We start from the raw sequence: 27,455 nt of genomic DNA, 5'->3' as shown, positions 1-27,455 counted from the left end.
TAATAATAATAATAATAATAATAATAATAATAATAATAATAATAATAATAATAATAATAATAATAATAATAATAATAATAATAATAATAATAATAATAATAATAATAATAATAATAATAATAATAATAATAATAATAATAATAATAATAATAATAATAATAATAATAATAATAATAATAATAATAATAATAATAATAATAATAATAATAATAATAATAATAATAATAATAATTATAATAATAATAATAATAATAATAATAATAATAATAATAATAATAATAATAATAATAATAATAATTCCCGGGTACAGTGGTCTAGTGGTAGAATAGTACCCTGCCACGGTACAGACCCGGGTTCGATTCCCGGCTGGTGCATTTAAATAAGCAGTGATGATATTTCTGCGCCAAATGTGGCACCTTGAGGTCCGCCACTACTCTCTGATTCTTTATGAGGAAGCATTGTGCGCATCTGAGCTTGTTCTTTTTTTCTCGGCTCCCCACCAATTTCATGTAAACCTTTTATTTTTATTATAATGAAAGCTGCGCGCATTTTATAATAAAAAAAAAAAATAATAATAACAATAATAATAATAATAATAATAATAATAATAATAATAATAATAATAATAATATACAAGATATATAAAAGTAGAGTATAGGTAGGCGAATGTGTTGTTTGTTTTTAGTTGGTCCGGATTAAAGCAGGTACAAGGTGAAATGTGACGGTCTATAGTTAGACGGAAAAATGCCTCGAGTTTATTTTAACTTGAGACGGAAACTAATATTATTACTGTCACTATTACTGTCCGACCAAAAATACGTATACATTTATTCTTATAGGAGTATAATTTACGCCTCAAAAATATAATTTAATATTACGTATTTTTTTAAAAATGAGCTTTTATATAATACGTTTCTAAAAATCGTGTTTGACATAAAATTAATTAAATAGAATAATTCAAAATTATAGAATAAAGTAACCAAACGGTTTAATAAATTTTAAATGTCAAAATGGGAAATTCACGGGTTTTACAATCACCCCATCTTTTAAAAAGTTTCGTCCTCGAAACTTGAAGGTAGAAAAGAAAGGTTATAAAATAAAGCTGAACTTTTAAAGTCGCTAACCAAAACATTAAAAGGATACTTATCGTAAGAATTAAAATTCTTTCAAAAGTTTCAAATAAAATTTTCCGACAGAACCCGATCGAAAATTAAATTATTTGCATAAATCAAAATCAGAATACTTTCAAAAACATTAATGAAGAGTTTTCAAAAGTGTAAGTCTCATTCATGGAACGAAATTGCTCTTGTCGTGCACACAAGAACGCTAACTTTCAAAGTCAAAGACAGATTTAAAACAAAATCATTCGCCGACAAGCGTAGAACAAGTTATCAAACGTCTCCAATAACGAGTTCTATCATCCGATCAACGTCAAAATCAAAAGAAAAAGATAGTCCACTCAAATTTTCTTTTGCAAAAGCGAAAATAGAGATAAAGGTTTCACTTTTAAATTAAAAAGGGAGTCAAATTCCTGAAAATGTGACATTATACTTTGACAAAGAAATCATAAATAGATCAAAGTTAACAGAAGTTGGATAAAATTTAAAGAAATCTCGGGTTTAGCAATTAAAATCATGATAAAGAAGTATATACTCAAGGAACAAATATGGAATTAAATCAAATTTTCATTTTCAAATCCTTAAAATAGGTAAGGTTTTTCAAAAGTAACATCAACTTTTAACAACGAATCGAAACTCGTAGCTTGAAATATTTAGGAATTGTATGAAATGAAAAGCAATTTAGACAACATAAATACCAGATACGCTAAGAGAGTCCAAACTTAACCAACAAAAAGAGCTATGATGAACTTCATAGGGTAAGAATTGAAGTCAAAACAATAAGAATGTCAAGGGTAGAGTTTTATAGGTCACTAGCATCAAACTCAAGGGAGGAGCAAGATGAAGCGAGGAAAGGAGGTATGAACGGTAATGCTTATGATCAAGGAGAAAGGGAAATTAGACAACAAGGAAACGCCAGATATTCAAACCTCAAATAACAACATCAACCTAAGCGGTTCCGAAAACTTCCTAACAATAAAACTTTTAATCACCACACTTCCAAGGATTTCCTCAAAACACTCATATTACTCCACTCTAAGCTATTCCATGAAACAAGGTACTCCACTATAAGTGTGACTTCGCCACTACAAAACGTCAAACATCTACAAACAACTTCCACAAGATCAAGGTCAAAGTTTCCAACAAAGCTATACTCATATCCAACTAGTGTCATCTATAAGTTTCCCAAAGTGGTAAAACTCTAAATCAAATATTTCAATTCCAAGTTCTAAATTCCCAGAAACGATTCCTCAAATATTCACAAGGTTAAAAAAAAAGACTATTAATACTAAGTCTCTCTCAACTCAAGGACTCTCAAGAGCCAACTAATATCAATTCACTTCATCAATCCATTATGGTCATCAACATCTCAGGGTATATTCTTTCAAATCTGATATCCTATAACTTTACTTAGCATCGAGTTCTTAAGAAATAAGGTCTTAGGTGTAACAACGCTTTAGCACCTCATATTTTCTCATCCTATCACCAAAAATTGAAACTATATCCTTTAACTTAACAATTGGCGTCAACCATACCATTATCTTTTCTAGTTACTAAAACAAGCGCTAAGACTTTCCAATAATGTAGCTTAGTCTCACTCTCATACTATACCTCAAGTAGTAATCAAGATCACTCACTTAAACCAACTAATAATCCCTCAATTAGCATTTCTCATATGGTCACATATACATTATAAAACCCTCATATCCAAAGCGACTACAAGAGCCAATCACAAACTCGTCTTACTTAGTCAATCCTACATCCTCAAATCCACCAATCAAATATACTCACTTTATCAATGATCTAGGTATAAGAATCATTAAGTATGTCTCATCACACTACTTAAGTATTTCTATCATCACAACCTCTCAAAACCAGGGTCAAGGGTTAACCACAAACAATCTCCTCAAAAGTCAAATTTTCCAACCAAGATCAACATTCCTTAAAAGAAGGAGTACTATCCAATAGGCGTTAAGGGAGGGTAAGCAAGGAACAAAGGACAAGTTAAGAGGGTACAAGAGTAGCTTTCAAAGTAAAACAGAAGAGCGTTTTGAAGGAGGATAAGCACCAGAGATAAAGAATGAGGTAAGATACACAAAGAATGAGAAACATCTTCAAGAAAGTAGAAGCGTTCTTCAAAGTGAACAAACCTTCAATGCTCGACAATAGGCACCAAATCTTGATCTTCACGTTGGTAGGTTTACGGTCCTCGATCCAAGGGAACAATAATTATTTAATGGCAATCATCAAACATGTTAGAACCTAGCAAAGAGCAAACACACTACAGACTACCACCTTAGGTCCTTAAGTCTACCCATCTCTCATTCATTATTCAAGGTCAAGTTCAAAATTAAATTCGGGGTACACGTGTGTGCGTCGGGAGCAACAAAGGCTCTGATACCAACTGTGACACCCCGCGATAAAGCGGAAAATATAACTAATAAATTAAAGCGGAAATTTGTGATATTTTAAAAACTTTTAAAATTACTAGTTAAAGAATAGCACGCGGGTGCCACTAATGAAATGAAAAAAATACAATAATAGACAAATTTAGTTTATTACAACCCAGTCTAGAAAACGGGGAAAAGATATCCCACGAATAATCATATAAAGTGTTTCTAAACTAGCAACTAAGGTCCAAGGGTTTAGTTCTCGCTAGCCCACACATCTTCCCCACGTAAGCATCTTCACCACCTGTCATTCTTGTAAACATGAACGCCACAGTCAGTGGGGAGTAACTCAAGGTTCTCCCAGCCACAATATGTCGAAACGGACATAACAAAGAATATAAACAAACAATCATATTAGATAAGACATGAGTGGATCGAATAATAACTAAACATGGGATCATACGTGTTTAAACCAACAAGGATAAAGGAAATGATGGAATAAACAAGTAAGGCATAAGCAACAATAAATAAATGGAGAAGGAAGACAAGGAAACAAACACGACCACTTAGCCACGAGCACGTATTTCAAGGAGATATGACCAAAGTAACCATCCAAATAATGCAAGACATTTACTACTCTTAGACTTTAATTTCCCCGGGTAGGACTACGATAATGATACGGTCCTAGTCTAAATCTGCAGATTCTCGGGTATACATTCCGATTCGATGTGCGCCAGCACAACACGCACCCAAGACTCGACTACCAATGGAGACCGAGTACCCCAATCGCCAGAACAGCACAAAAGTGGCGGAAAGACTAAGTTAAGACTCACTTTCCAGAACAGCGCAAGTGGTCAAAAGCTGTACTTGCCAGAACAACACAAGTAGGCCAAAACCGTACTTGCCAGAACAGCACAAGTAGGTCAAATCCGTGCTTGCCAGAACTGCACAAGCAGGTCAAAAATGTATGTCAGGCACATACGATGGTAATATGGCATTTCTACAAGAATAAGACTCTTACAAATAATCATTTATAATCATCCTTTCATACTTGTATCATATAAAATAAACATTTAATTTCATAATTATACATACCAATTAAATAAAATAAATAAAATATAACAAGTGGTAATGAATAATTTACGTCATGTGAAAATTTACGGAAGGCACACAAAATCACAACATGTGACAAGGTGAGCCCAAACATACAAGAGTAGTGAGCCCAAATAATGTAAGGATTTTAGTCCAAATTAGATAATGATTTGTCCAAAATTTACAAGGAGTTGAGTCCAAAATTGATAAGAGTTTGAGCCCAACATTTATAAGTTTGTGAGCCCACACCAACGCTTACACAAAACGGGAAAACAAAACCGCAAAAGGAGTAAGGGGAGGGTATGGCTCAGCACAGTGACCAACTGTAACACCCCCATTTATTCGGGAGCCTTTAGCTAGTCATTCCCAAATAAATAGAACTGTTACCATCTCGGTTTCCCTAGGTTGTGAATAAAAAAGTACAACAAACCAAAGTACTTTAAATTAAAACTTTAGCGATTACATGTTATTACAATTTAACCAACCAAAACTTAATATAAAATAATTACAACTCGCAGCGGAAATAAATAAAGTGACAAAATATTCTATGTGGTTTAGACTTCTAGGTAGATTGGCCAAGTCCTCACGCATTCCCACAAGCTCCCAAGTCAGCTAATCTTTAGTACCTGCAAATCTGCTCCCTATTATGGTTCATCACAGGTGTTCACGAATACACGGTCAACCACGAGGTTGAGTAGGATAAAATACATTAAAACAACCAATCTCTCACAACTGTCAATATTCCAATCTTAATTGTTCACATGTCACATCTCGACATCACCGTCCACGTTATCCACCAGAGACTAAGCCTGGGTTAGTCCAAATACTCACACACGTTATTCACCAGAGACTAAGCCTGGGGCCTTCCAATTAATCACACACGTTATCCACCAGAAACTAAGCCTGGGGCAGTCCAACAACCACTCACATTATCCACCAGAGACTAAGCCTGGGGCAGTCCAATTCTCATAAATTATTCCACAATACAATCGTATAAAATATACACAACTCCAATCAATTAACAATATTAATCACTCAATTAACTCAATTAAATAAGCAGTCATAAACCAATCATCCTTCCAATAACATCCATCCATTAAACACGAAAACGGATATAGTTGAGTAGATTATCCTACCTTGCCAGCGAATTCCAATAACGCAATCCGAGTAAATATAAATCCAATTAACACGGCTTCTCACAAATCCGTCACCTATACAAGTAATTATTATAATTACTAATTATTCACTTTATTTAAATAATTCAATTAATTATAAATTAATTACGTTAATTATGTTTTCGTATAATTTAATTCAAAACCCGTTTCAATAAACCCGTCTAACAACAACAATAATAAGGTCACGTGTAAAACATGCCTTACAAAACACACACTCAATGCACCTCTACACCCACGACCAACACATTACACATGAAACCCCCCATAAAACCGTATCAATTCCCTCATACCCGACACCCACCCAGTCCACCACCAGTACCATCGCGAGTTTCCTCTGCCCACAACCAAAACACGGCCCTACCACCAGCAACAACCACCCTACATGGCTGCCAAAGCGTGCCCTGACAGCTAACACCAACAACGTTCGATCCCGACGCAACGTATACCAAAAGACACGATTTTAACCACTATTTGCCACCACCACCGCAACCATAGACCACCACCTGCAACTCCCCCTGCCACGACACCAACCGACATGACATAACTAGTCGCAACCATCCCCAATCGTGCCCTAACACTCATCCACGGTATAAACAAGGTAACTCACGACATTCAACAAATCACAACTACCCCACACCACTAGTGGCCACCACCGTGGTTTTCCCTGACCCACGGTGGTCCCACCAGCAGCTAAGAATCCCTGGGTCCCGGTCTAGCGACGTCACAAGGGTGCTAATACACGGGTTCATGACAAACACCAACAACCAACAAAACACGTGACAACTCCGGCAACCACCCCACAAGCCGCCGCCTTTATCCACCCAACCTCATCCACGACGTCCGACCAACCACCCCGGTGTCACCTGCCCTGGTTCAAGTCCGGTCAAGTCGCAAACAAGGGTAAAACGCATGTTCAACGTATACAACAACCACCCATAAACCCGCCTGAAAAGCCCCTTTACCCGTGGTTCCTGGTGGTCAACGGTGGGTCTTGATCGATCCCTGGTGGTCCACGGTCACGGTGACGGTCTTGGGTCAGTCAACGGTTCTCTAATTAACGAGTTATATTAGTCATAAGGTGAGTATGTTATGAGACGATTAGAAAATTACCTTGTGACGATCTCACCGCTGCTAGTTCTTCCTTCTCTTTTATCCTTTCTCTTATGTGAATTACTTGTGTTTTTATGATGAATAATGTCTATTGTTGAAGGTTGTCATCTATTTATATAGGTAGGTTAAGGTTATATGGAAATCAATTAGGAAAAATACGTAATTACCATATTATTATTATTATTATTATTATTATTATTATTATTATTATTATTATTATTATTATTATTATTATTATTATTATTATTATTATTATTATTATTATTATTATTATTATCATTATTATCATCATCATTATTATTATTATTATTATTATTATTATTATTATTATTATTATTATTATTATTATTATTATTATTATTATTATTATTATTATTATTATTATTATTATTATTATTATTACTATCATAAATTATTATTATTATCACATATTACCACACTTACCATAATTAGAATTACCATACATCTCTTTAACAAATTAAATTATTAGGATAATTAATATAATTACTATTACTTTTCCATTATTATTATTTCCATATTATCTATTATAAATTCCCGGTGCAAATCCCGATTGTACTCATACCTTATTATAATAAATTCCGGTCCAATTAATCAATGGCACACGGCCCAACACTCGATTATTAGCTAAGCCCAATTCCCGACTTGGATTATTAATTTGATATTTTACTTAACGTCTTATTTGTAATTATTATTAAAAATGTTTTTAATTATTAATATCAAAATACGGGGTATTACAGTCTTCCCCCCTTAAAATGAACTTCGTCCCGAAGTTCGCCCACAACTACTATCACAAAACATATAACTACGCATCATTCAACATCATTAACTTACTCAATCATTATCAAACTTTCTTAATCATTTTAATACCGTATCATACTTATTAAAATGTGTCACAAAACTAATTTCAAAACATGAGAATGTATCACAATATAAACTTAGAACATGAGGTATCACATTCTACTCCCCTAAAAATAAACTTCGTCCCGAAGTTTCGAAACTATTTTTACATTATTAAACCACTAACAATTGAAGTAATTATATAAATGATAAGAGTCTAATCATTCCACTAACTAGTTACCCAGCTCCCCATTTCCTAGGTCCTCCTATGATCACTCCTACCTCTCAACTATCACAGGTTATGAACTTATAAAACATTTATATTAAACATTTGGAAAAACTCGCGTTATCGGAAATTAAATCCAAGTCCAACTGTAAATTTCAAAATTTACCATTAAATAATCGTTACATTCCACGTTTAGTTTTTTACACTTTTCAAAAATATAAAGAGTTTTTAAAACACGAGAAAAAGAATTAAGTCCAAATCTCGAATAATCAATTTATAAAGATTTTTACAATTCAGTGGGTCGAAACCAAAAACTGATCAGCTATAAGTCAAAACTTAGGTAAACTTGTAAAAATCACTATTAATTGTCAAAAATTTAACTTGCAACGTGCCTTTTCAATATGGAAACATATTTGAATCTTTTAAACAGTAGAGTTTGAATTATGCAGAAATATTAAGCTCGTATTAAATGACAAATTTTACAAAATTGTTTGTCGAAAACATTCTGACCACTGTCCACTAAATTATTTATTCCTCCCAAACCGTAAAACTTTTAAACATGAGACCAACGGAATTGGTAAGCTAACTCATTGGGTTATCACTCATAAAAATTACAACCTTGTATGATAAATGGAGGTAAAATGGAAACTAAATCAAATAGGGGTAAAATCTGACGGAATAAAGTTCAGCTCTAGGTTCCTTTCTACTAGGTCACAAGCCCTCATTAACACTCTCCTATTCCTATATCAACACAACTTGATCAATAAACTTTCACACACAACTAGTATATATTATAAAGAATTCATATCACAAGCTTAATCATTTCATAATATATTTTAAATAACATGGCTTTGGGATTCACACAACCGCATATCGCTAGACATGATTCTACTATCACACAACGTCCAACCACATAATCAATATCAATTTGTAATTACTTTCATCCTCATCATCAAAACAATTCAACATCAAATTTTCATTTCACCCATTCCATTCTCCTTAAAATCAAGGTTACGTCCCGTAACGTCAGTCATCAATGAGAACGATATTCAAACAAGGCAAGCAAAACTCCTACGACAAAATAAACAATATTCATTTTAAATTACCCCACTCTGTAATATCTCTCAAGAGAATCGGTTCAAAACTGGAAGGGCTAGAAGTTTAGTGTGAGGGGGCCCCTAACTCATCCCAATCTTTAAGTGGGCACCTAACAGTTTCTACCCGGGTTCATTTTATTAGACACGTCCTATGTTCATTATTATGTTCATTGGTTAGGCCTGAGGATTGTTTTGCTATGATACCACTTTGTAACACCCCCATTTATTCGGGAGCCTTTAGCTAGACATTCCCAAATAAATAGAACTGTTACCATCTCGGTTTCCCGAGGTAGTGAATAACAAACTACAACAAACCATAGTACTTTAAATTAAAACTTTAGCGATTACATGTTATTACAATTTAACCAACCAAAACGTAATATAAAATAATTACAACTCGCAGCGGAAATAAATAAAGTGACAAAATATTCTATGTGGTCTAGACTTCTAGGTAGATTGGCCAACTCCTCACGCATTACCACAAGCTCCCAAGTCAGCTAATCTTTAGTACCTGCAAATCTGCTCCCCATTATGGTTCATCACAGGTGTTCACGAATACACGGTCAACCACGAGGTTGAGTAGGATAAAATACATTAAAACAACCAATCTCTCACAACTGTCAATATTCCAATCTCAATTGCTCACATGTAACATCTCGACATCACCGTCCACGTTATCCACCAGAGACTATGCCTGGGGCAGTCCAAATACTCACACACGTTATCCACCAGAGACTAAGGCTGGGGCCTTCTAATTAATCACACACTTTATCCACCAGAGACTAAGCCTGAGGCAGTCCAACAACCACTCACATTATCCACCAGAGACTAAGCCTTTGGCAGTCCAATTCTCATAAATCATTCCACAATACAATCGTATAAATATACACAACTCCAATCAATTAACAATATTAATCACTCAATTAATTCAATTAAATAAGCAGTCATAAACCAATCATCCTTCCAATAACATCCATCCATTAAACACAAAAACAGTTATAGTTGAGTAGATTATCCTACCTTGCCAGTGAGTTCCAATAACGCAATCCGAGTAAATATAAATCCAATTAACACGGCTTCTCACAAATCCGTCACCTATACAAGTAATTATTATAATTACTAATTATTCACATTATTTAAATAATTCAATTAATTATAAATTAATTACGTAATGTTTTCGTATAATTTAATTCAAAACCCGTTTCAATAAACCCGTCTAACAACAACAATAATAAGGTCACGTGTAAAACATGCCTTACAAAATACACACTCAATGCACCTCTACACCCACGACCAACACATATTACACATGACACCCCCCACAAAACCGTATCAATTCCCTCATACCCGACAACCACCCAGTCAACCACCAGTACCCACCGCGAGTTTCCTCTGCCCACAACCCAAATACGACCCTACCACCAGCAACAACCACCCTACATGGCTGCCAAAGTGTGCCCTGACAGCTAACACCAACAACGTTCGATCCCGACGCAACGTATACTAAAAGACACGGTTTTAACCACTATTTGCCACCACCACCGCCACCATAGACCACCACCTGCAACTCCCTTTGCCACGACACCAACCGACATGACATAACTAGTCGCTGTGGGGTAATATCCGTATAAAACCCTTAAAATTTAGGACTATAACGCAAATCTTAACATGTGATTATTGTCATAAAACAAAATACAAGAGAAAACGATAAGAGAATAGAATCAACCTCGGGTCCTTTGTGAATACGGCCTAAGAACAGAAATCAAAGTAGATTTCCTCCTAATCGTTGCACCCAAGACCGTCTGAGACTATGCCCCTTGTGCTAGAAATACTCTCTAATTGACTTGCAATATTGAGAGAGTTTTGTGTGAATTTTGCTAGATGTGAGATCTAGGTTTTTCAGAGAAGAATGCTCTCAAAAACCTAATTTTCTTTCAAATGAATGAGTTAGGTCAAAAGGAGAGAAAACTCTCCTTTTGTTCTCATGGGTTCGGCCGTGGGTATGCATGGGGAGGAAGTGGGCTTTCCACTTTCTCCTTATTCAACTCGTGGTCCGACTTGTTTCGCTAAAATGTATATGACGGGTTTTATTATAAATCGTCATCGGTTATCGGTTATTAAAATATCGACTAGTAACATGGATTAGTCGACATATTAATACTTGTTCGACAAAGACAATATTGTATAATTAATTCAATATACATTAATTAAATATAATCGTTCATATTCAATTTACGAATTAACCGCTTAATTCGTCTTAGCCATTATTATTTAATCCGTATTAAATAATTATCTCAACATCGCGTTTTACTAATTATTAGTCAATAACTCCGGCTAACTGCTTAGTCAAATTAGGCATCAACATGACTGTATTTTCATATCGTCGCATCTCTCAAACGTATCCTATAGGTGTGACTTTTAGGGACCAGTTGATCACCGCCATCAGTATGACAATAACGTCAAACTTATCTAGCAAGCCAACCGTTATTGATAAACGTGGACCAACTGATAATAATACAAAAGTATACCCTTTGATCCTTTTAGAGATTTAAATGTTATTTGCACTAACTGTAGAGGACACCAGCCCCAACAAGCTCCCACTTGTCTGTACAAGTGTATGTGTAATAACGTTATCCGCACTAACTGGAGGACACGGCTCCAACAAACTCCCACTTGTTCGTACAAGTGTATGTGCGATAACCGATTCTCATATTCATTTAAAATTTCTCCCACTCAATGTAAAACAATTTGCAGATCCGGATCCGCAAAGGTCGTATTTTACAATCGATCTGTATCAAGAGTGGTTTCCCCAACTAGAGAGTAACTCAACTGATAAAACGAATTCGTATTCGAGCATGGCCATGCATTTCGATTCTGACTCCTCGAGTGGCCCCGAGAAATATCGAGTACGATAAAGGCTGAATATTTCCTTCAACTCGACTCCTTCCGATCTAAGCACAGCATGAAATGACCCAGAAAAAATCTACTTGGCCCCCTGTTACGGATGACCGTGAGAAAGAAACCAAAGTCACCCAAAATCTGCCTTAGTCTCAAGAGACAGTCGATAGTCAAAAGAGTCGACTCTTAGGATCACCATGGAGGTCCTATCCACGACCTGGAACCGAATGTTATAAAACATTTAGGACTCCACGTCGATGTCACAATTGTGTCCTACGAGATATCCGTATAAATCGCCTCTGTGATTGGTCAGTCAACCTTTTGACTTATGGCTCGTTGAACCCACCATCAACCAACGTCACAAAATAATTGCCGAGTTATCAGCTCATGTGGGCAATTAAGGACCAAAAATATAATGTTTGTTCAGTTCACTTTGTGGTGTTCAAAATTGTCGTACAAATCCACATGAAAACAAAATATATAAATATCAAAACGATGATGTCGTATAGAGTACAAAAGAGAATGAATCTAATCCATAAAAGAGTACTACAACTCAGGAACACGTTTAATTCCCATGGAATTAACATGCCCTTCATGCTTATCTTGTCGTAATGGTTTAGTGAGAGGATCTGCTATGTTATCATCTGTAGCAATCTTTTCTATCACTACCTCCTTTTGCTCCACGTAATCTCGGATTAGATGAGCTTTCCGTTGTACATATCTAGACTTGTTGCTAGACTTAGGCTCCTTAGCTTGGAAGATGGCACCTCTATTGTCGCAATAGATGGTGATCGGGTCATTCGAACTAGGCACTACGAATAGTCCTTGTAAGAATTGACGCATCCATATCGCTTCCTTTGCGCCTTCGACGCGGCATAGTACTCGGACTCGTCGTAGAATCTGCTTTGTAACACTTTGTTTGGAACTCTTCCGGTGATCAGCGCCATTAAGAGTAAAAACGAATCCAGACGAGATTTCGAGTCATCTCGATCCGTTTGGAAGCTAGCATCTGCGTAACCGGTTGCGCATAGCTTTTGTTCGCCTCCATAAGTCAATGCCCAATCTTTAGTCCTCCGTAGGTACTTAAGAATGTTCTTGACAGCCATTCAATGTGATTCACCTGGATGTTGTTGGAATTGACTTGTCATACTCAATGCATTTGCCACGTCCGGACGTGTGCATATCATGGCATACATGATTGATCCTATTGCCGAGGCATAAGGAATCCGTGTCATACGCTCTTTCTCTTCCGGTGTCTCTGGTGCCTGAGACTTGCTCAAATGCACCCCTGGAGCCATAGGAAGAAACCCCTTTTTGGAGTTAGTCATGCTGAATCTCTCTAGGATCTTTTCTATGTAAGACTCCTGACTGAGAGATAATATCCGACGTGATCTATCTCGATAGATAAGGATGCCCAAAATTCTTTGTGCCTCACCCAGATCTTTCATCTGGAAATGGTTCTTCAACCATACTTTTACCGAAGTTAAGAGAGGTATGTCATTCCCAATTAGGAGTATGTCATCAACATACAATATTAGGAAGACAATCTTGCTCCCACTCGACTTAATATATAGACATGGTTCCTCGACCGATCGAGTAAATCCATTTTCTTTTATCACTTGGTCGAAACGATGATTCCAACTCCGAGAAGCTTGCTTAAGTCCATAAATGGAACGCTTAAGCTTGCAGACTTTCTTAGGATGTCCAGGATCGATGAAACCTTCGGGTTGTACCATGTACAACTCTTCCTCCAAATAACCGTTTAAGAAGGCGGTTTTCACATCCATCTGCCAAATTTCATAGTCATGAAAAGCGGCAATCGCTAAGATAATCCGAATGGAACGTAGCATGACTACGGGTGCAAAAATTTCATCGTAGTGCAGACCTGGCACTTGGGTGAAACCTTTAGCAACTAGTCGTGCTTTATAGATATCTTGTTGACCTTCCACAGAATGCTTTATCTTGTAAAGCCATTTGCATTGAAGGGGACGAACCTTAGCAGGTAAGTCAACAAGATCCCATACGTTGTTCTCATACATGGAGTCCATCTCGGATTGCATGGCCTCAAGCCATAGCTTTGAGTCAGAACTAGTCATGACACCTTTATAGGTTGCGGGTTCACTACTAGTTAAGAGTAGAATGTCATCTATGTCATGTTCCTCGACCATACCAATGTATCTGTCCGGAGGAATAGAGACTCTTCCCGACCTCCTAGGTTCCTCAGGAATATTAACCGCAGCCGGGATTGAAGGAATTGGTTCCTCCAATGGTTGCTCGGTATTTGGTTCTGGAATCTCCGACAGTTCGAAGGTTCTATTACTCTTTGCATTCTCGAGAAACTCCTTCTCTAAGAATGTCGCACTAGCCGCAACAAATACACGTTGTTCGGTTGGTGAATAAAAGTAATGACCAAGTGTTCCTTTAGGATAACCTATAAAGTATGTCTTGACCGATCGCGGGCCGAGCTTATCCTCGTGTCTCCACTTGACATAAGCCTCGTAGCCCCAAACCCGTATAAAGGACAAGTTAGGGAACGTTCCCTTCCATAGTTCATATGGAGTCTTGTCAACAGCTTTAGACGGACTTCAGTTAAGTATTAGAGAAGCTGACAAAAGAGCATAACCCCACAGTGAGTCAGGCAACACGGTGTGACTGATCATGGATCGAACCATATCAAGTAGTGTTCGATTTCTCCGTTCGGAAACACCATTCAACTGAGGTGTTCCAGGTGGAGTTAATTGCAAGGCAATCCCACAGTCTTTGAGGTGTTGATCAAACTCGTGAGAAAGATACTTGCCACCACGGTCTGATCGCAGTGTTTTAATCTTTCTACCCAGTAGGTTCTGTACCCGATTCTGGTATTCCTTGAATTTCTCAAAGGATTCACTTTTGTGCTTCATTAAGTAGACATAGCCATATCTACTTAAATCATCCGTGAAAGTGATGAAATACCTATAGCCTTCTCGTGCGGTGATTGACATAGGTCCACACACATCCGTATGTATGAGTCCTAATAGGTCAGCAGCGCGCATTCCAACACCTTTGAAGGAAATTCGAGTCATCTTACCAATGAGACATGATTCACACGTGCCAAATGATTGAAAATCAAAGGCCGAGATAGCTCCATTCTTTATGAGCTGTTTTACACGTTTCTCATTAATGTGTCCCATACGGCAGTGCCATAGATACGTTTGATCTTTGTCACCAACCTTTAACTTCTTATTCATTACATGTAATATTTCGGTGGTCTGATCTAAAACATAAATTCCATTCATGGAGACTGCCTTGCCATAAATCATATCGTGTAATGAGAAAATGCAAGTATTATTCTCTATTACAAATGAAAAACCAAGTTTGTCAAGTGCGTAAACCGAAATAATGTTTTTAGAAAGACTGGTACATAATAGCAGTTATATATAAATAACTCAAATCCGCTGGGAAGCTGGATCACGTATGTTCCCCTCGAGACGGCAGCCACTCGTGCTCCATTCCCGACACGCAGGTCCACCTCACCCTTTACGAGGGGTTCGATGTTTCGGAGCCCCTGCACATGATTACACAGATGAGAACCACAACCAGTATCTAGTAACCAAGTTCCATAACTTGCGTGGTTAATCTCAATCATATGAATAAAAGTAGAAGAGGAAGAAGACATACCAACAGGTTTAACGCGACCTGCTTTTATGTCCTCATGGTAAACAGGACATGTACGCCTCCATTGCCCAGTCTTGTGGTAGTGATGGCATTCCATGTTTTCGGTCTTGCTCTTTGTCGCGCCTGATGAGTTGCTCGACTCACCAGGCCCACTTTTACCTGATCCCGACTTTTTAAACTTCGGTTTACCTACCGCTAGGTCTGCCTGAGCTTTGCCCTTTCCCTTGCCCTTGTTTGACACAACGAGAACATCCTGTTTCAAGCTCCCACTAAACTTCATATCCTTCTCGGTCTGTACGAGTAGGGAGTGTAGTTCATGAGGACTTTTCTTCAAATCATTCATATAGTAATTTTCTCTAAAGAGCGCAAAACCATCGTGGAGTGAATGAAGCATGCGGTCAATCACGATGTTCTCGCTGATTTTACAATCAAGCGCCTCCAGTCTCTCGACATTCTCAATCATGCTGAGAATGTGTGGGCTAACCGGTTGGCCCTTCTGGAGTTTCGCATCAAAGAAGCGAGTGGTATGCTCATAAATCACGATTCTCGGTACTTTCGAGAATTCCTTAGTGAGCGTGGTGAAAATCTTGTTTGCACCTTGGGCTATGAAGCGTTTCTGCAAATTGAATTCCATTGCAAAAATGAGTACGTTTTTAATCGCACCCGCTTCCATGACGAAATCGTTATACTTGGCGATCTCGTTAGCTCCAGCCGTGGGGCCTGGGTTTGATGGGATGGGCTCTGTCAGATATTTGAGCTTCCCGTCAGCAGCGGCAGCATTCCGTAATGCCGCCTCCCAGTCCGCGAAGTTTGATCCATCATTCTTCAGTCGAGTAGACTGATTCATCTGATTCATAAAGATCCGAAGCCAGGACTCACGGTCCAATGTGGCACTTGACATTGGGTCGTCAGCACGGCCAGCCATTTTGTTATTAGCAGTTTAAGTGATCGTGATCTACACTGAAAAAGAAAGGAAAAACAAAACGAAATAAGCAACTCATCGAGGTGATTTAAGTCTATTTAAAATTCATTTTAATCGTGTAGACTCATTGCACTTGCATAATTGATCTCCCTCAAGAATAATACAAGTGATCCCAAGACTCAATTTCCGTAAATTGATAAGCCAACTGTTTAGCTAGTTCTATCGTTAGAACTCTTGGTCGATAGATTTCCGTAAATCCTATCTATAGTCCACCATAATCACAGGATCGTACGAGTGACCATAGTGTTGAGATAAAATAGGTCAATCAGTTCCAGCTTACCCGACGTAGAAGGGGTCATATTATGCCTACAGACAAAAAAGGGATTCATTGGAGTTTGACCTATAAAGACTATTCTCAATTTTTGGTTATACGAGGAAGATCCCATCAACTTAGTTTTAATTCATTTTAAGTGAACGAAAAACTAGCATTGCGTGAATGAATTAATTTAGGTGATGGCTTATAAAAAACGTGTGATATCTGTATATCATAGAAAACTAACGCGTGACCTCTATATGAGTCAGTTTTCATGCAATTATTAGGTGGTTTGGTTTTAGGAGGAAAATGATGCAAACTATCGTTACGATAAAATAAATAAAAGAATGCAAAATGTAAATAAAAGTCCTAGTGTGGCCTATCCTAGTAAAAAAAACATAATACAACTTTGGAATCCACCGTTGGACCCGAGAAGCTAGTCTTAATGTTCCATCTTGTCCATGCAGCGGGAGTGAGCATCCGATCTCCATCTTTGGTCTTCTCAAAATTACAATTTAAAATTACAAAATATAAACCTATTTACATTCTAAATAAAAAACTGTAATTACAAAGAAAAACCAAAACGGAGATACAAGATCTCAAAATACAACCAAGACCGTGTTCCATCATTACGGTAACACGTTCTACTAAGGCCACACTAAGTTACAACCGTTTGTAAAAATTAAATACGTAATAAAACATTCAAGGCATTCAAAATAACGATAAATAAAAATGCATCAACTAAAAAAAATTTATTCATGACATAATTCCGTAATTATGTTAAATTTATCCAAACCACCTTTAATGATTAAAATTATGTGACAAAACCGCTTTAATCAACTTAATTTTAATCTATGATAATCCGTTACTTTAAATTGCTTTAAAATAACTAAATGGTACGTGAGTGAACCGTTTCACTATCAAGCGACTGCACAAAATCCGTATTATGCACATAATGGTCGAGAGAAAAAAAAACACGAAAAATTCATTTTTCTCTCTTTATGTCACGGCTGGACCGTAAAAAATTTTTTTTATATAAATCAGCTCATTGCCGAGAGCAATACACGAAAAAAAAAAAATTAATCTGCCAAAACCGTGAGCAACATCAACCAAACAAAAACGATTTGACAAAACCAATTGCAATTTGAACATAATCCGTATGAAAACAAAACTACAATTGACAAATCTTTAACATATTGCTATGATTATCGTTTAAAATAACAATATGCAAAGAACAAATTAAAATAAAACATCGTCTGATCAGACATAAGCCGTGTGGCACGGCTCCAATGCAAAAAAAAAAACAGAAAAACAGCCGTGTAAAATAGGCCGCACGGTTTTCAATGCATAAATTTATCGATTCAAATTCGTTTGATGAAAATCACAAAGAAAAATTTACGTGGCCTCGCTCTGATACCACTTGTGGGGTAATATCCGTATAAAACCCTTAAAATTTAGGACTATAACGCAAATCTTAACATGTGATTATTGTCATAAAACAAAATACAAGAGAAAACGATAAGAGAATAGAATCAACCTCGGGTCCTTTGTGAATACGGCCTAAGAACAGAAATCAAAGTAGATTTCCTCCTAATCGTTGCACCCAAGACCGTCTGAGACTATTCACCTTGTGCTAGAAATACTCTCTAATTGACTTGCAATATTGAGAGAGTTTTGTGTGAATTTTGCTAGATGTGAGATCTAGGTTTTTCAGAGAAGAATGCTCTCAAAAACCTAATTTTCTTTCAAATGAATGAGTTAGGTCAAAAGGAGAGAAAACTCTCCTTTTGTTCTCATGGGTTCGGCCGTGGGTATGCATGGGGAGGAAGTGGGCTTTCCACTTTCTCCTTATTCAACTCGTGGTCCGACTTGTTTCGCTAAAATGTATATGACGGGTTTTATTATAAATCGTCATCGGTTATCGGTTATTAAAATATCGACTAGTAACATGGATTAGTCGACATATTAATACTTGTCCGACAAAGACAATATTGTATAATTAATTCAATATACATTAATTAAATATAATCGTTTATATTCAATTTACGAATTAACCGCTTAATTCGTCTTAGCCATTATTATTTAATCCGTATTAAATAATTATCTCAACATCGCGTTTGACTAATTATTAGTCAATAACTCCGACTAACTGCTTAGTCAAATTAGGCATCAACATGACTGTATTTTCATACCATCACATCTCTCAAACGTATCCTATAGGTGTGACTTTTAGGGACCAGTTGATCACCGCCATCAGTATGACAATAACGTCAAACTTATCTAGCAAGCCAACCGTTATTGATAAACGTGGACCAACTGATAATAATACAAAAGTATACCCTTTGATCCTTTTAGAGATTTAAATGTTATCTGCACTAACTGTAGAGGACACCAGCTCCAACAGTCGCAGCAATCTCCAATCGTGCCCTAACACTCACCCACGGTATAAACAAGGTAACTCACGGCATTCAACAAATCACAACTACCCCACACCACTAGTGGCCACCACCGTGGTCTTCCCTGACCCCCGGTGGTCCTACCAGCAGCTAAGACTCCCTGGGTCACGGTCTAGCGACGTCACAAGGGTGCTAATACACGGGTTCATGACAAACACCAACAACCAACAAAACAAGTGACAACTCCGGCAACCACCCCACAAGCCACTGCCTTTATCCACCCAACCTCATCCACGACGGCCGACCAACCACCCCGGTTTCACCTGCCCAGGTCTAAGTCCGGTCAAGTCGCAAACAAGGGTAAAACGCATGTTCAACGTATACAACAACCACCCATAAACCCGCCTGAAAAGCCCCTTTACCCGTGGTTCCTAGTGGTCAACGGTGGGTCTTGATCGATCCCTGGTGGTCCACGGTCACGGTGACGGTCTGGGGGTCAGTCAACGGTTCTCTAATTAACGAGTTATATTAGTCTTAAGGTGAGTATGTTATGAGACGATTAGAAAATTACCTTGTGACGATCTCACAGCTGCTAGTTCTTCCTTCTCTTTTATCTTTTCTCTTAAGTGAATTACTTGTGTTTTTATGATGAATAATGTCTATTGTTGTAGGTTGTCATCTATTTATATAGGTAGGTTAACGTTATATGGAAATCAATTAGGAAAAATACGTAATTACCATATTATTATTATTATTATTATTATTATTATTATTATTATTATTATTACTATTATTATTATTATTATTATTATTATTATTATTATTATTATTATTATTATTATTATTTTTTTTTTTTTTTTTTTATTATTATTATTATTATTATTATTATTATTATTATTACTACTACTACTATTATTATTGTTATTATTATTGTTATTGTTATTGTTACTGTTATTGTTACTGTTACTGTTATTATTATTATTATTATTATTATTATTATTATTATTATTATTATTATTATTATTATTATTACTATCATAAATTATTATTATTATTATTATTATTATCATATATTACCACATTTACCATAATTAGAATTACCATACATCTCTTTTACAAATTAAATTATTAGGATAATTAATATAATTACTTTTACTTTTCCATTATTATTATTTCCATATTATCTATTATGAATTCCCGGTGCAAATCCCGATTATACTCATACCTTATTATAATAAATTCCGGTCCAATTAATCAATGGTACACGGCCCAACACTCGATTATTAGCTAAACCCAATCCCGACTTGGATTATTAATTTGATATTTTACTTAACGTCTTATTTGTAATTATTATTAGAAATGTTTTTAATTATTAATTACATAAATTATTAATATCAAAATACGGGGTATTACACCAACAGCTGGGTCATCAGCCATGTCATGGCCGTACAACCACCAACCCTTGTCACTCACAGTCAGCCCCATGCCGCAGCCAAACCACCCTTCACCTTTCCCGCACAAACAAAGTCCCCTAAACAGGGGCAAGGCTGTCCAGAACATGGTATAAAACAGGGTTTGACAGACCGAAACCCGAGTTTTCAAGCGAACAATAACAAGTGTACTTGTGACGATGTCAACCATGGAGAAACAAGCAGGAGGTGAGTAGTCCAACAGTGCGTGTTTCAGATATGAAAAAGAAAATGAACCCATACAGGGACGACATGAGCATGAAGGCGCAGATAAGAAACAGGTCCGAGGGACAGAATTATCCGTCCCAAAACGGAGGTAAAACGCCAACTTTCGCAGCATAAAACCAATTCCTATCAGTCCGTTTCAGACCCAACTCAAGACTGACATTGAAGGTAATATTAGGACGGGAATTAGTACGACTAAATTGGGAATAACGCTATTCATTCCTGCCATAACCAGACCAGAAAAACAAACAGCAAGGGGAAAGCATATATACTCGACAAGGAAACCAAAAAAACGCTACACATTATACTTCTAACTGGCTATACATGAAACCATGCCATGAAAGCAAACAAATGACCATGTAAACTAAACATAAGCATTACAAAATCGACCCCATATATGAGGAACACAGTAAAGAATCAAACTTTATGATAAACAAGGAAAAGCCGAGTAAGAAAGGGCGAGTTTCTCGACATTTTGTCGAGTAACCTATCACCGTTACCTTACTCCTCAAATTTCCGAGTAACAACGCCCACAATACGAGCCTTTCTTCAGTCTTCAAGGTCTTCAACTAAAAAGGAGGAGAGACGAGTTGTTTAAGACAAGAAATCGAGTTGTCATTTAAGACGGTATTTTCGAACTTCTACAAAATCAAGACTTTATTACCTTAAAAGAATGAGGAAGGAATGAAGAAGCTAATGGTACAAAAATAATGGAGTTTGGTTGAGAAAAGGAGTCGTGATCTTGGTTTGAAAGGTTGAAAATGGTGTACGGCTCTACCGTGTCATTGTTGCTGTCGCTTTTGTTTTGGTTTGCAGGAAGAAGAAAGAAATGAAAGGGGGGAATAAAGGGGTGGGGGTCACATGGGATCAACAGCAACAACAATAACTAATAATAATAATAATAATAATAATAATAATAATAATAATAATAATAATAATAATAATAATAATAATAATAATAATAATAATAATAATAATAATAATAATAATAATAATAATAATAATAATAATAATAATAATAATAATAATAATAATAATAATAATAATAATAATAATAATAATAATAATAATAATAATAATAATAATAATAATAATAATAATAATAATAATAATAATAATAATAATAATAATAATAATAATAATAATAATAATAATAATAATAATAATAATAATAATAATAATAATAATAATAATAATAATAATAATAATAATAATAATAATAATATACAAGATATTTAAAAGTAGAGTATAGGTAGGCGAATGTGTTGTTGGTTTTTGGTTGGTCCGGATTAAAGTAGGTACAAGGTGAAATGTGGCGGTCTAAACAACAACAACAACATCAGAGCCTTGATTCCAAAATGATTTGGGGTCGGCTGACATGAATCATCCTTTCGAATCGTCCATGGGTGAACGCACGCCTCAAAATGCGAATAAAAAAAGGGAAGATGAAAAACAAAAAGGGAGAACAAAAATGTAATGGAATGTCAAGGTGAACTTAGGGGTTTTTAAAATCGAATTCCGTCTTTCTTTTATAAAAACTTAAAATTTAAATCAAGAGAAAAGATTAAAACGATTTTTAAAAACCGAAATAGAGTTAAGGATTCGGAATGAACCAGGTAAAATCTATAAGAAAGTGGTTGTTGAAAAAGTGTGAAGTAAAGGAGAGAAAAATAAATAAATTAATTTCTTTAAATTAAATAAATAATAAAAAACACTAAATCTGTCAAAAAACATCAAATACTAAAAATCCACATGTATCATTTCCCTCCATTGTGCCCTCTGCGTCACCATACTCTCCTCAAGCCCCAGAACTCTCATATCGTGCTCTATCACTCTCAACCATGTCTGTCTCGGTCTTCCTCTACCTCTAGAGACCTTTTCTGTTCTCCAAGTCTCCAGCCTCCTAACTGGTGCGTCCATAGGTCTCCTTCTCACATGGCCAAACCATCTTAGTCGGTTTTCCATCATCTTGTCCTCTATTGGCGCCACTTTTACCTTTTCCCTAATAACCTCATTCCTTAACCGGTCTTTCCTTGTATGTCCGCACATCCACCTCAACATGTGCATCTCCGCCACACTCATCTTTTGAATGCGACAATGTTTCACGGCCCAACACTCGGAGCCGTAAAGTAGGGCAGGCCTAATTGCCATGCGATAAAATTTTCCCTTTAATCTTTGGGGCATATCTTTATCGCATAGAAACCCTGAAGCACTCTTCCATTTCAACCATCCCGCTTTAATTCTGTGAGCCACATCTCCGTCTAACTCTCCATCTTTTTGAATAATAGATCCTAGATATCTGAAAAAATCTGAACCCTCAACAACATTCCCATCGAAAATAATACTCCCCGCCTCTGTCGATCTCAACCCCGCCACCTTCGCCACCTTAGTGAACTAAAGCTAGACGGAAAAATGTCTCGAGTTTATTTTAACTTGAGACGGAAACTAATATTATTACTGTCACTATTACTGTCCTACCAAAAATACGTATATATTTATTCTTATAGGAGTATAATTTACGCCTCAAAAATATAATTTAATATTACGTATTTTTATAAAAATGAGCTTTTATATAATACGATTCTAAAAATCGTGTTTGACATATAATTAATTAAATATAATAATTCAAAATTATAGAATAAAGTAACCAAACGGTTTAATAAATTTTAAATGTCAAAATGGAAAATTCGCGGATGTTACACTTTGCCTACTAAAATGGATGTAAAACACCCTAGATTGTGTCATACTAGTGTTTTTCGACCCATGACCCAAAGCCTAGTTAAGGCTTTGCATGTGAGTCACTATTCCAACCCCGTGATGCGATATAGACTTGGTTAACTTGTCTAGGTGACCTTGATTGACTTGATGGTATGGCAAACCAAAAATGTTTTTTCATCAGTAAGTTTGAAGTGCTCATTTCAAAGATTTTGTGATGTGGAAACTTTTTAATTGCCAATGGAACCTCGAAATGTCTTTAAATATTGACATTTTGCGAAGTTAGTCGTTTTGATGGAGGCGTACCACTTCGATGTGCTTTGGAGAGGGATCCATTGAATTGGGCCCCCAAATGGTTGTGAATTCAACCGACCAGAGACAGAGTGACTATCACCCCGGAAAGCTATTGTCTAGAGGTTAACTAGTCGCCTAATAAGTGATTGACGAAAGCAAAGGACATTAGCACGCGAGGGACAAACCCCATCTTAAATTTTGAAATGTGAAAGTTGAATGAGGTCAAATTTTGAATGCTAGTCAAATCCACCTTTTTGTACAATGATTTGAGCACTTTATTCCGAAAAACCTTTTTCTTAAGCCATCTTGTTGAACTTGGGATGATCCATGACCTTTACATTTGTAGATAATTCGAGGCTTATCATGTCTTATGCCACTAGCATCATAGGGATCATCATTCCACGCCATCCAATCGCCCTTGACAAAAGCATTTGGAAATTGAGGACGAAAGTAGTCTAGTTTGACACCATTTGGAGGTGATTTGGGTCTATCCTCTTGGCCTTAGTGATTTGTTGAACAAGTATTTGTGACGGAGTATATGCTCTTAAATTTGTTCTCTTTTAGTTGACTCTGCCACTTGTTGAGGAAGTGGCTATTCCTTTTATTGATGCATCTTATTATTTGTTATGTGCTTCATGTTAAGATGTGTCCAAATTTTCGCAAGCCCCCACTTGCCTTGCATCGGAATGCATACCTCATTGTATTTCAATGTGAGTTGAAGGGACGGAGAAGGCCCATTAATTGCCTCTCATAGGATATTATTAGTTTAGCTAATCCTTTATATTACGGGTCTTAGTTTATTTAATAAGCTTACTCGAGGACGAGTAAGGTTTAAGTGTGGGGAGATTTGATGAGTAGTATATTAGTCGCTTTTTACCCCGTGTTTATACCTTATTCCGACTCGATTTTGCGTGCTTAAATGATTAAAAAGCTCATTTTATTTACTAATTTATAATAATTAGTCGTTTTAATTAGATTTAATAATTAGACGGGTTTTTATATAATACTCCCTCCTATCCACCGTTTTTTTCCCATATGAAAAGGGCACAAAGTTTAAGGGTTGGAGTATTATAATGGTTAAAGTACAAAAGTGGGGTTGAGATATTGTTGAAGGGTAGTGGTAATTAGTAATAAAGCAAATACAATTAAGACTTAATAAAGCAAGTGCACTTTTTGTTAGTACTAATTATTTTCCCCATTAATACCTGTTGGAATTACTCCAAAACAGCATACAACTTTAACAACTACACTAATTAAGTTACAATAATTAATAAAAATACATTCATTTTTTTTGGAGACATGCCTCCAATTAATAAAATTACATTGTTTGTTTCAAACTAAGTACCGAAAACAGAAATTACATTAATTAAGTTACAACAGTTAACAAAATGAGACGATTTTTTTTGTGATTCATGGACTTCAGATTCTGTCTTGGGGTTTCTTCCTCCTCTTCAACCAAGTTGGTTGTCCTTGAAGCATAACCATAAGTGTCAAAGTCTAGTTACTTGGATGCAAGTTGCCATAATTAGAATTTTGGCACCAATATTCAAAGATTTTTGGCACCAATATTCAAAAATTTCAGCAAACATTTCATTTCAGCGCCAAATTTATGTTCAAAGATTGTGCAAAGTTCAGATGGGTATATAAAGTATAGGTAGATCATTTATTACATCCAAACAAAAACAAACTTTCATTTACTCAAGCAAAACAAAAACAAACTTTCAATAAATGAAGATAAAGAATCTCACAAATGCAGAAAGGTCAAGAATATCACAGATTTTACTGGAAAGATGTACAGATGGAAAACCAAAACATGGAACAATGTCAGAAATAGCATTACAATTTGGGGTTTGCAGGAAGACAATCACAAACATATGGAATATAGCAAGGAAACAGTATGCAGCAGGCCAAGCAATCAATGTCAACAGCAAACTTAAAGGCAGAAATATGGCTCACAGATGCAAGTTTGACACTGAAAAGCTTGAACAGCTTGACATGCTTAAGAGGACAACACAGGAAGAAGTTGGAGCAGGTTTGGGTGTAAGTCAGTCAACAATAAGCAGATGGGTAAAAGCAGATTTAATAGACTCTCATACTAATGCAATCAAGCCAGGTTTGACAGACAACAACATACTTGCTAGATTAGTTTATTGTCTTGAACATTTGCATTATGATCATGTGACTAAAAAATTTACTTTCAAAGATCAAGGTAATGTTATTCACATAGATGAGAAATGGTTTTTCATAACCAAACCTTCTCAAAGATTTTATGTAGGTAAAAATGAAAAAAGACCACATAGAACATGTCAATCAAAGAGATTCATTACCAAAGTTATGTTTATGTGTGCTGTTGCAAGACCCAAATATGGGCCTAATCAGGAAATTATTTGTGATGGGAAATTGGGTTGTTGGCCATTTGTAATGGAGGTACCAGCTCAGAGGAAATCAAAAAACAGATGTGCAGGAACATTAGAAACCAAGTGTATTGAGTCAATCACAAAGCAAGTTACTAAGGATATGTTAATCAATCAAGTGATTCCAGCAATTAAAGCTCAATGGCCTTCTACTTGCAGCAAGCACATTCTCATACAACAGGATAATGCAAGACCACACATTAACAACAAAGATGCAGATTTTAGAAGGGCAGGAACAGAAGATGGGTGGAATATTGAGTTCACTCATCAACCACCAAATTCCCAGATTTAAATGTCTTTGGACTTGGGTTTTTTTAGAGCTATTCAGTCACTCCAACAAAAGAAAAAGTCTAAAGTAGTAAAAGATCTTGTTGACAATACCATGAAAGCATTTGAAGAGTTGGAAGTAAAAAAACTCAACTATGTGTTCATCACATTGCAAGCATGTATGTTAGAAATTATGAAGCTTAAAGGTGGGAATGACTATCCTCTGCCTCATATGCACAAGTCTAAACTAGCAGCTGCTGGTTTACTACCCGACTATTTGAATGCTGACATAGAAATGGTGAAGGATTGCGTAAGATATGTGAGAATGTTGGGGATGCAAGTTCTATAAGTGAGTTAGTAGAATCACTAGGTAGTCTAGGGTGATTCGAGAAATAGGGAAGCAAGTTGCAGTAATGACCCAACAGGTGACATCGAGCCTGTTGGTAGCCTTACTGAGGATTATGGTGTTACTAATGCAAACGGTCTTACTAATGTAATGCAGGTTGAAGATGATGCAGACCATGTATGAAGTACAGTAGAATCAGATGGACGTGACACATTTTGCAGCAAGAATGAAGCAGTCAATTTCACAAGTGAAAACAGCAGTCCATCAAAATCAAGTAAAACAACAAGTATTTTGAACTGTATTTTGAACTTTGCACAATGTTTTTTATGTCATTTGGAACTTCCAGATCAATGAAATGTTAATGGCATTACTGCATTTATAGTACGACTTCAACAACATTTACGATTATTGATCAGGCAACACAATCCATGCATAGCCTCATCACAATCACTTGTGGTGGCGTAATGCATGGATTA

General features: G+C 36.2%; 1 protein-coding gene and 1 pseudogene across 1 annotated transcript; both read left to right on the top strand.

Annotated features, from left to right (window-relative positions):
* Positions 1-381: 381 nt before the first annotated feature.
* On the top strand, positions 382-476 carry LOC141609956 (small nucleolar RNA snoR114; annotated as a pseudogene).
* A 25,204-nt stretch (positions 477-25,680) lies between these two features.
* On the top strand, positions 25,681-26,658 carry LOC141607807 (uncharacterized). The gene has a single exon (XM_074427152.1). The coding sequence runs from the start codon at positions 25,681-25,683 to the stop codon at positions 26,656-26,658; it is 978 nt and encodes a 325-aa protein (XP_074283253.1).
* Positions 26,659-27,455: the final 797 nt, after the last annotated feature.

The sequence above is a fragment of the Silene latifolia genome, chromosome 10, assembly GCF_048544455.1.
Source record: "Silene latifolia isolate original U9 population chromosome 10, ASM4854445v1, whole genome shotgun sequence".
In the NCBI taxonomy this organism is placed as follows: domain Eukaryota; kingdom Viridiplantae; phylum Streptophyta; class Magnoliopsida; order Caryophyllales; family Caryophyllaceae; genus Silene; species Silene latifolia.
This window is presented reverse-complemented; position numbering and strand designations above follow the sequence as displayed.

Bases quoted from the DNA above. Each gene is read 5' to 3' on its own strand.
- LOC141607807 (XM_074427152.1), top strand. From the start codon at position 25,681: ATGAAGATAAAGAATCTCACAAATGCAGAAAGGTCAAGAATATCACAG.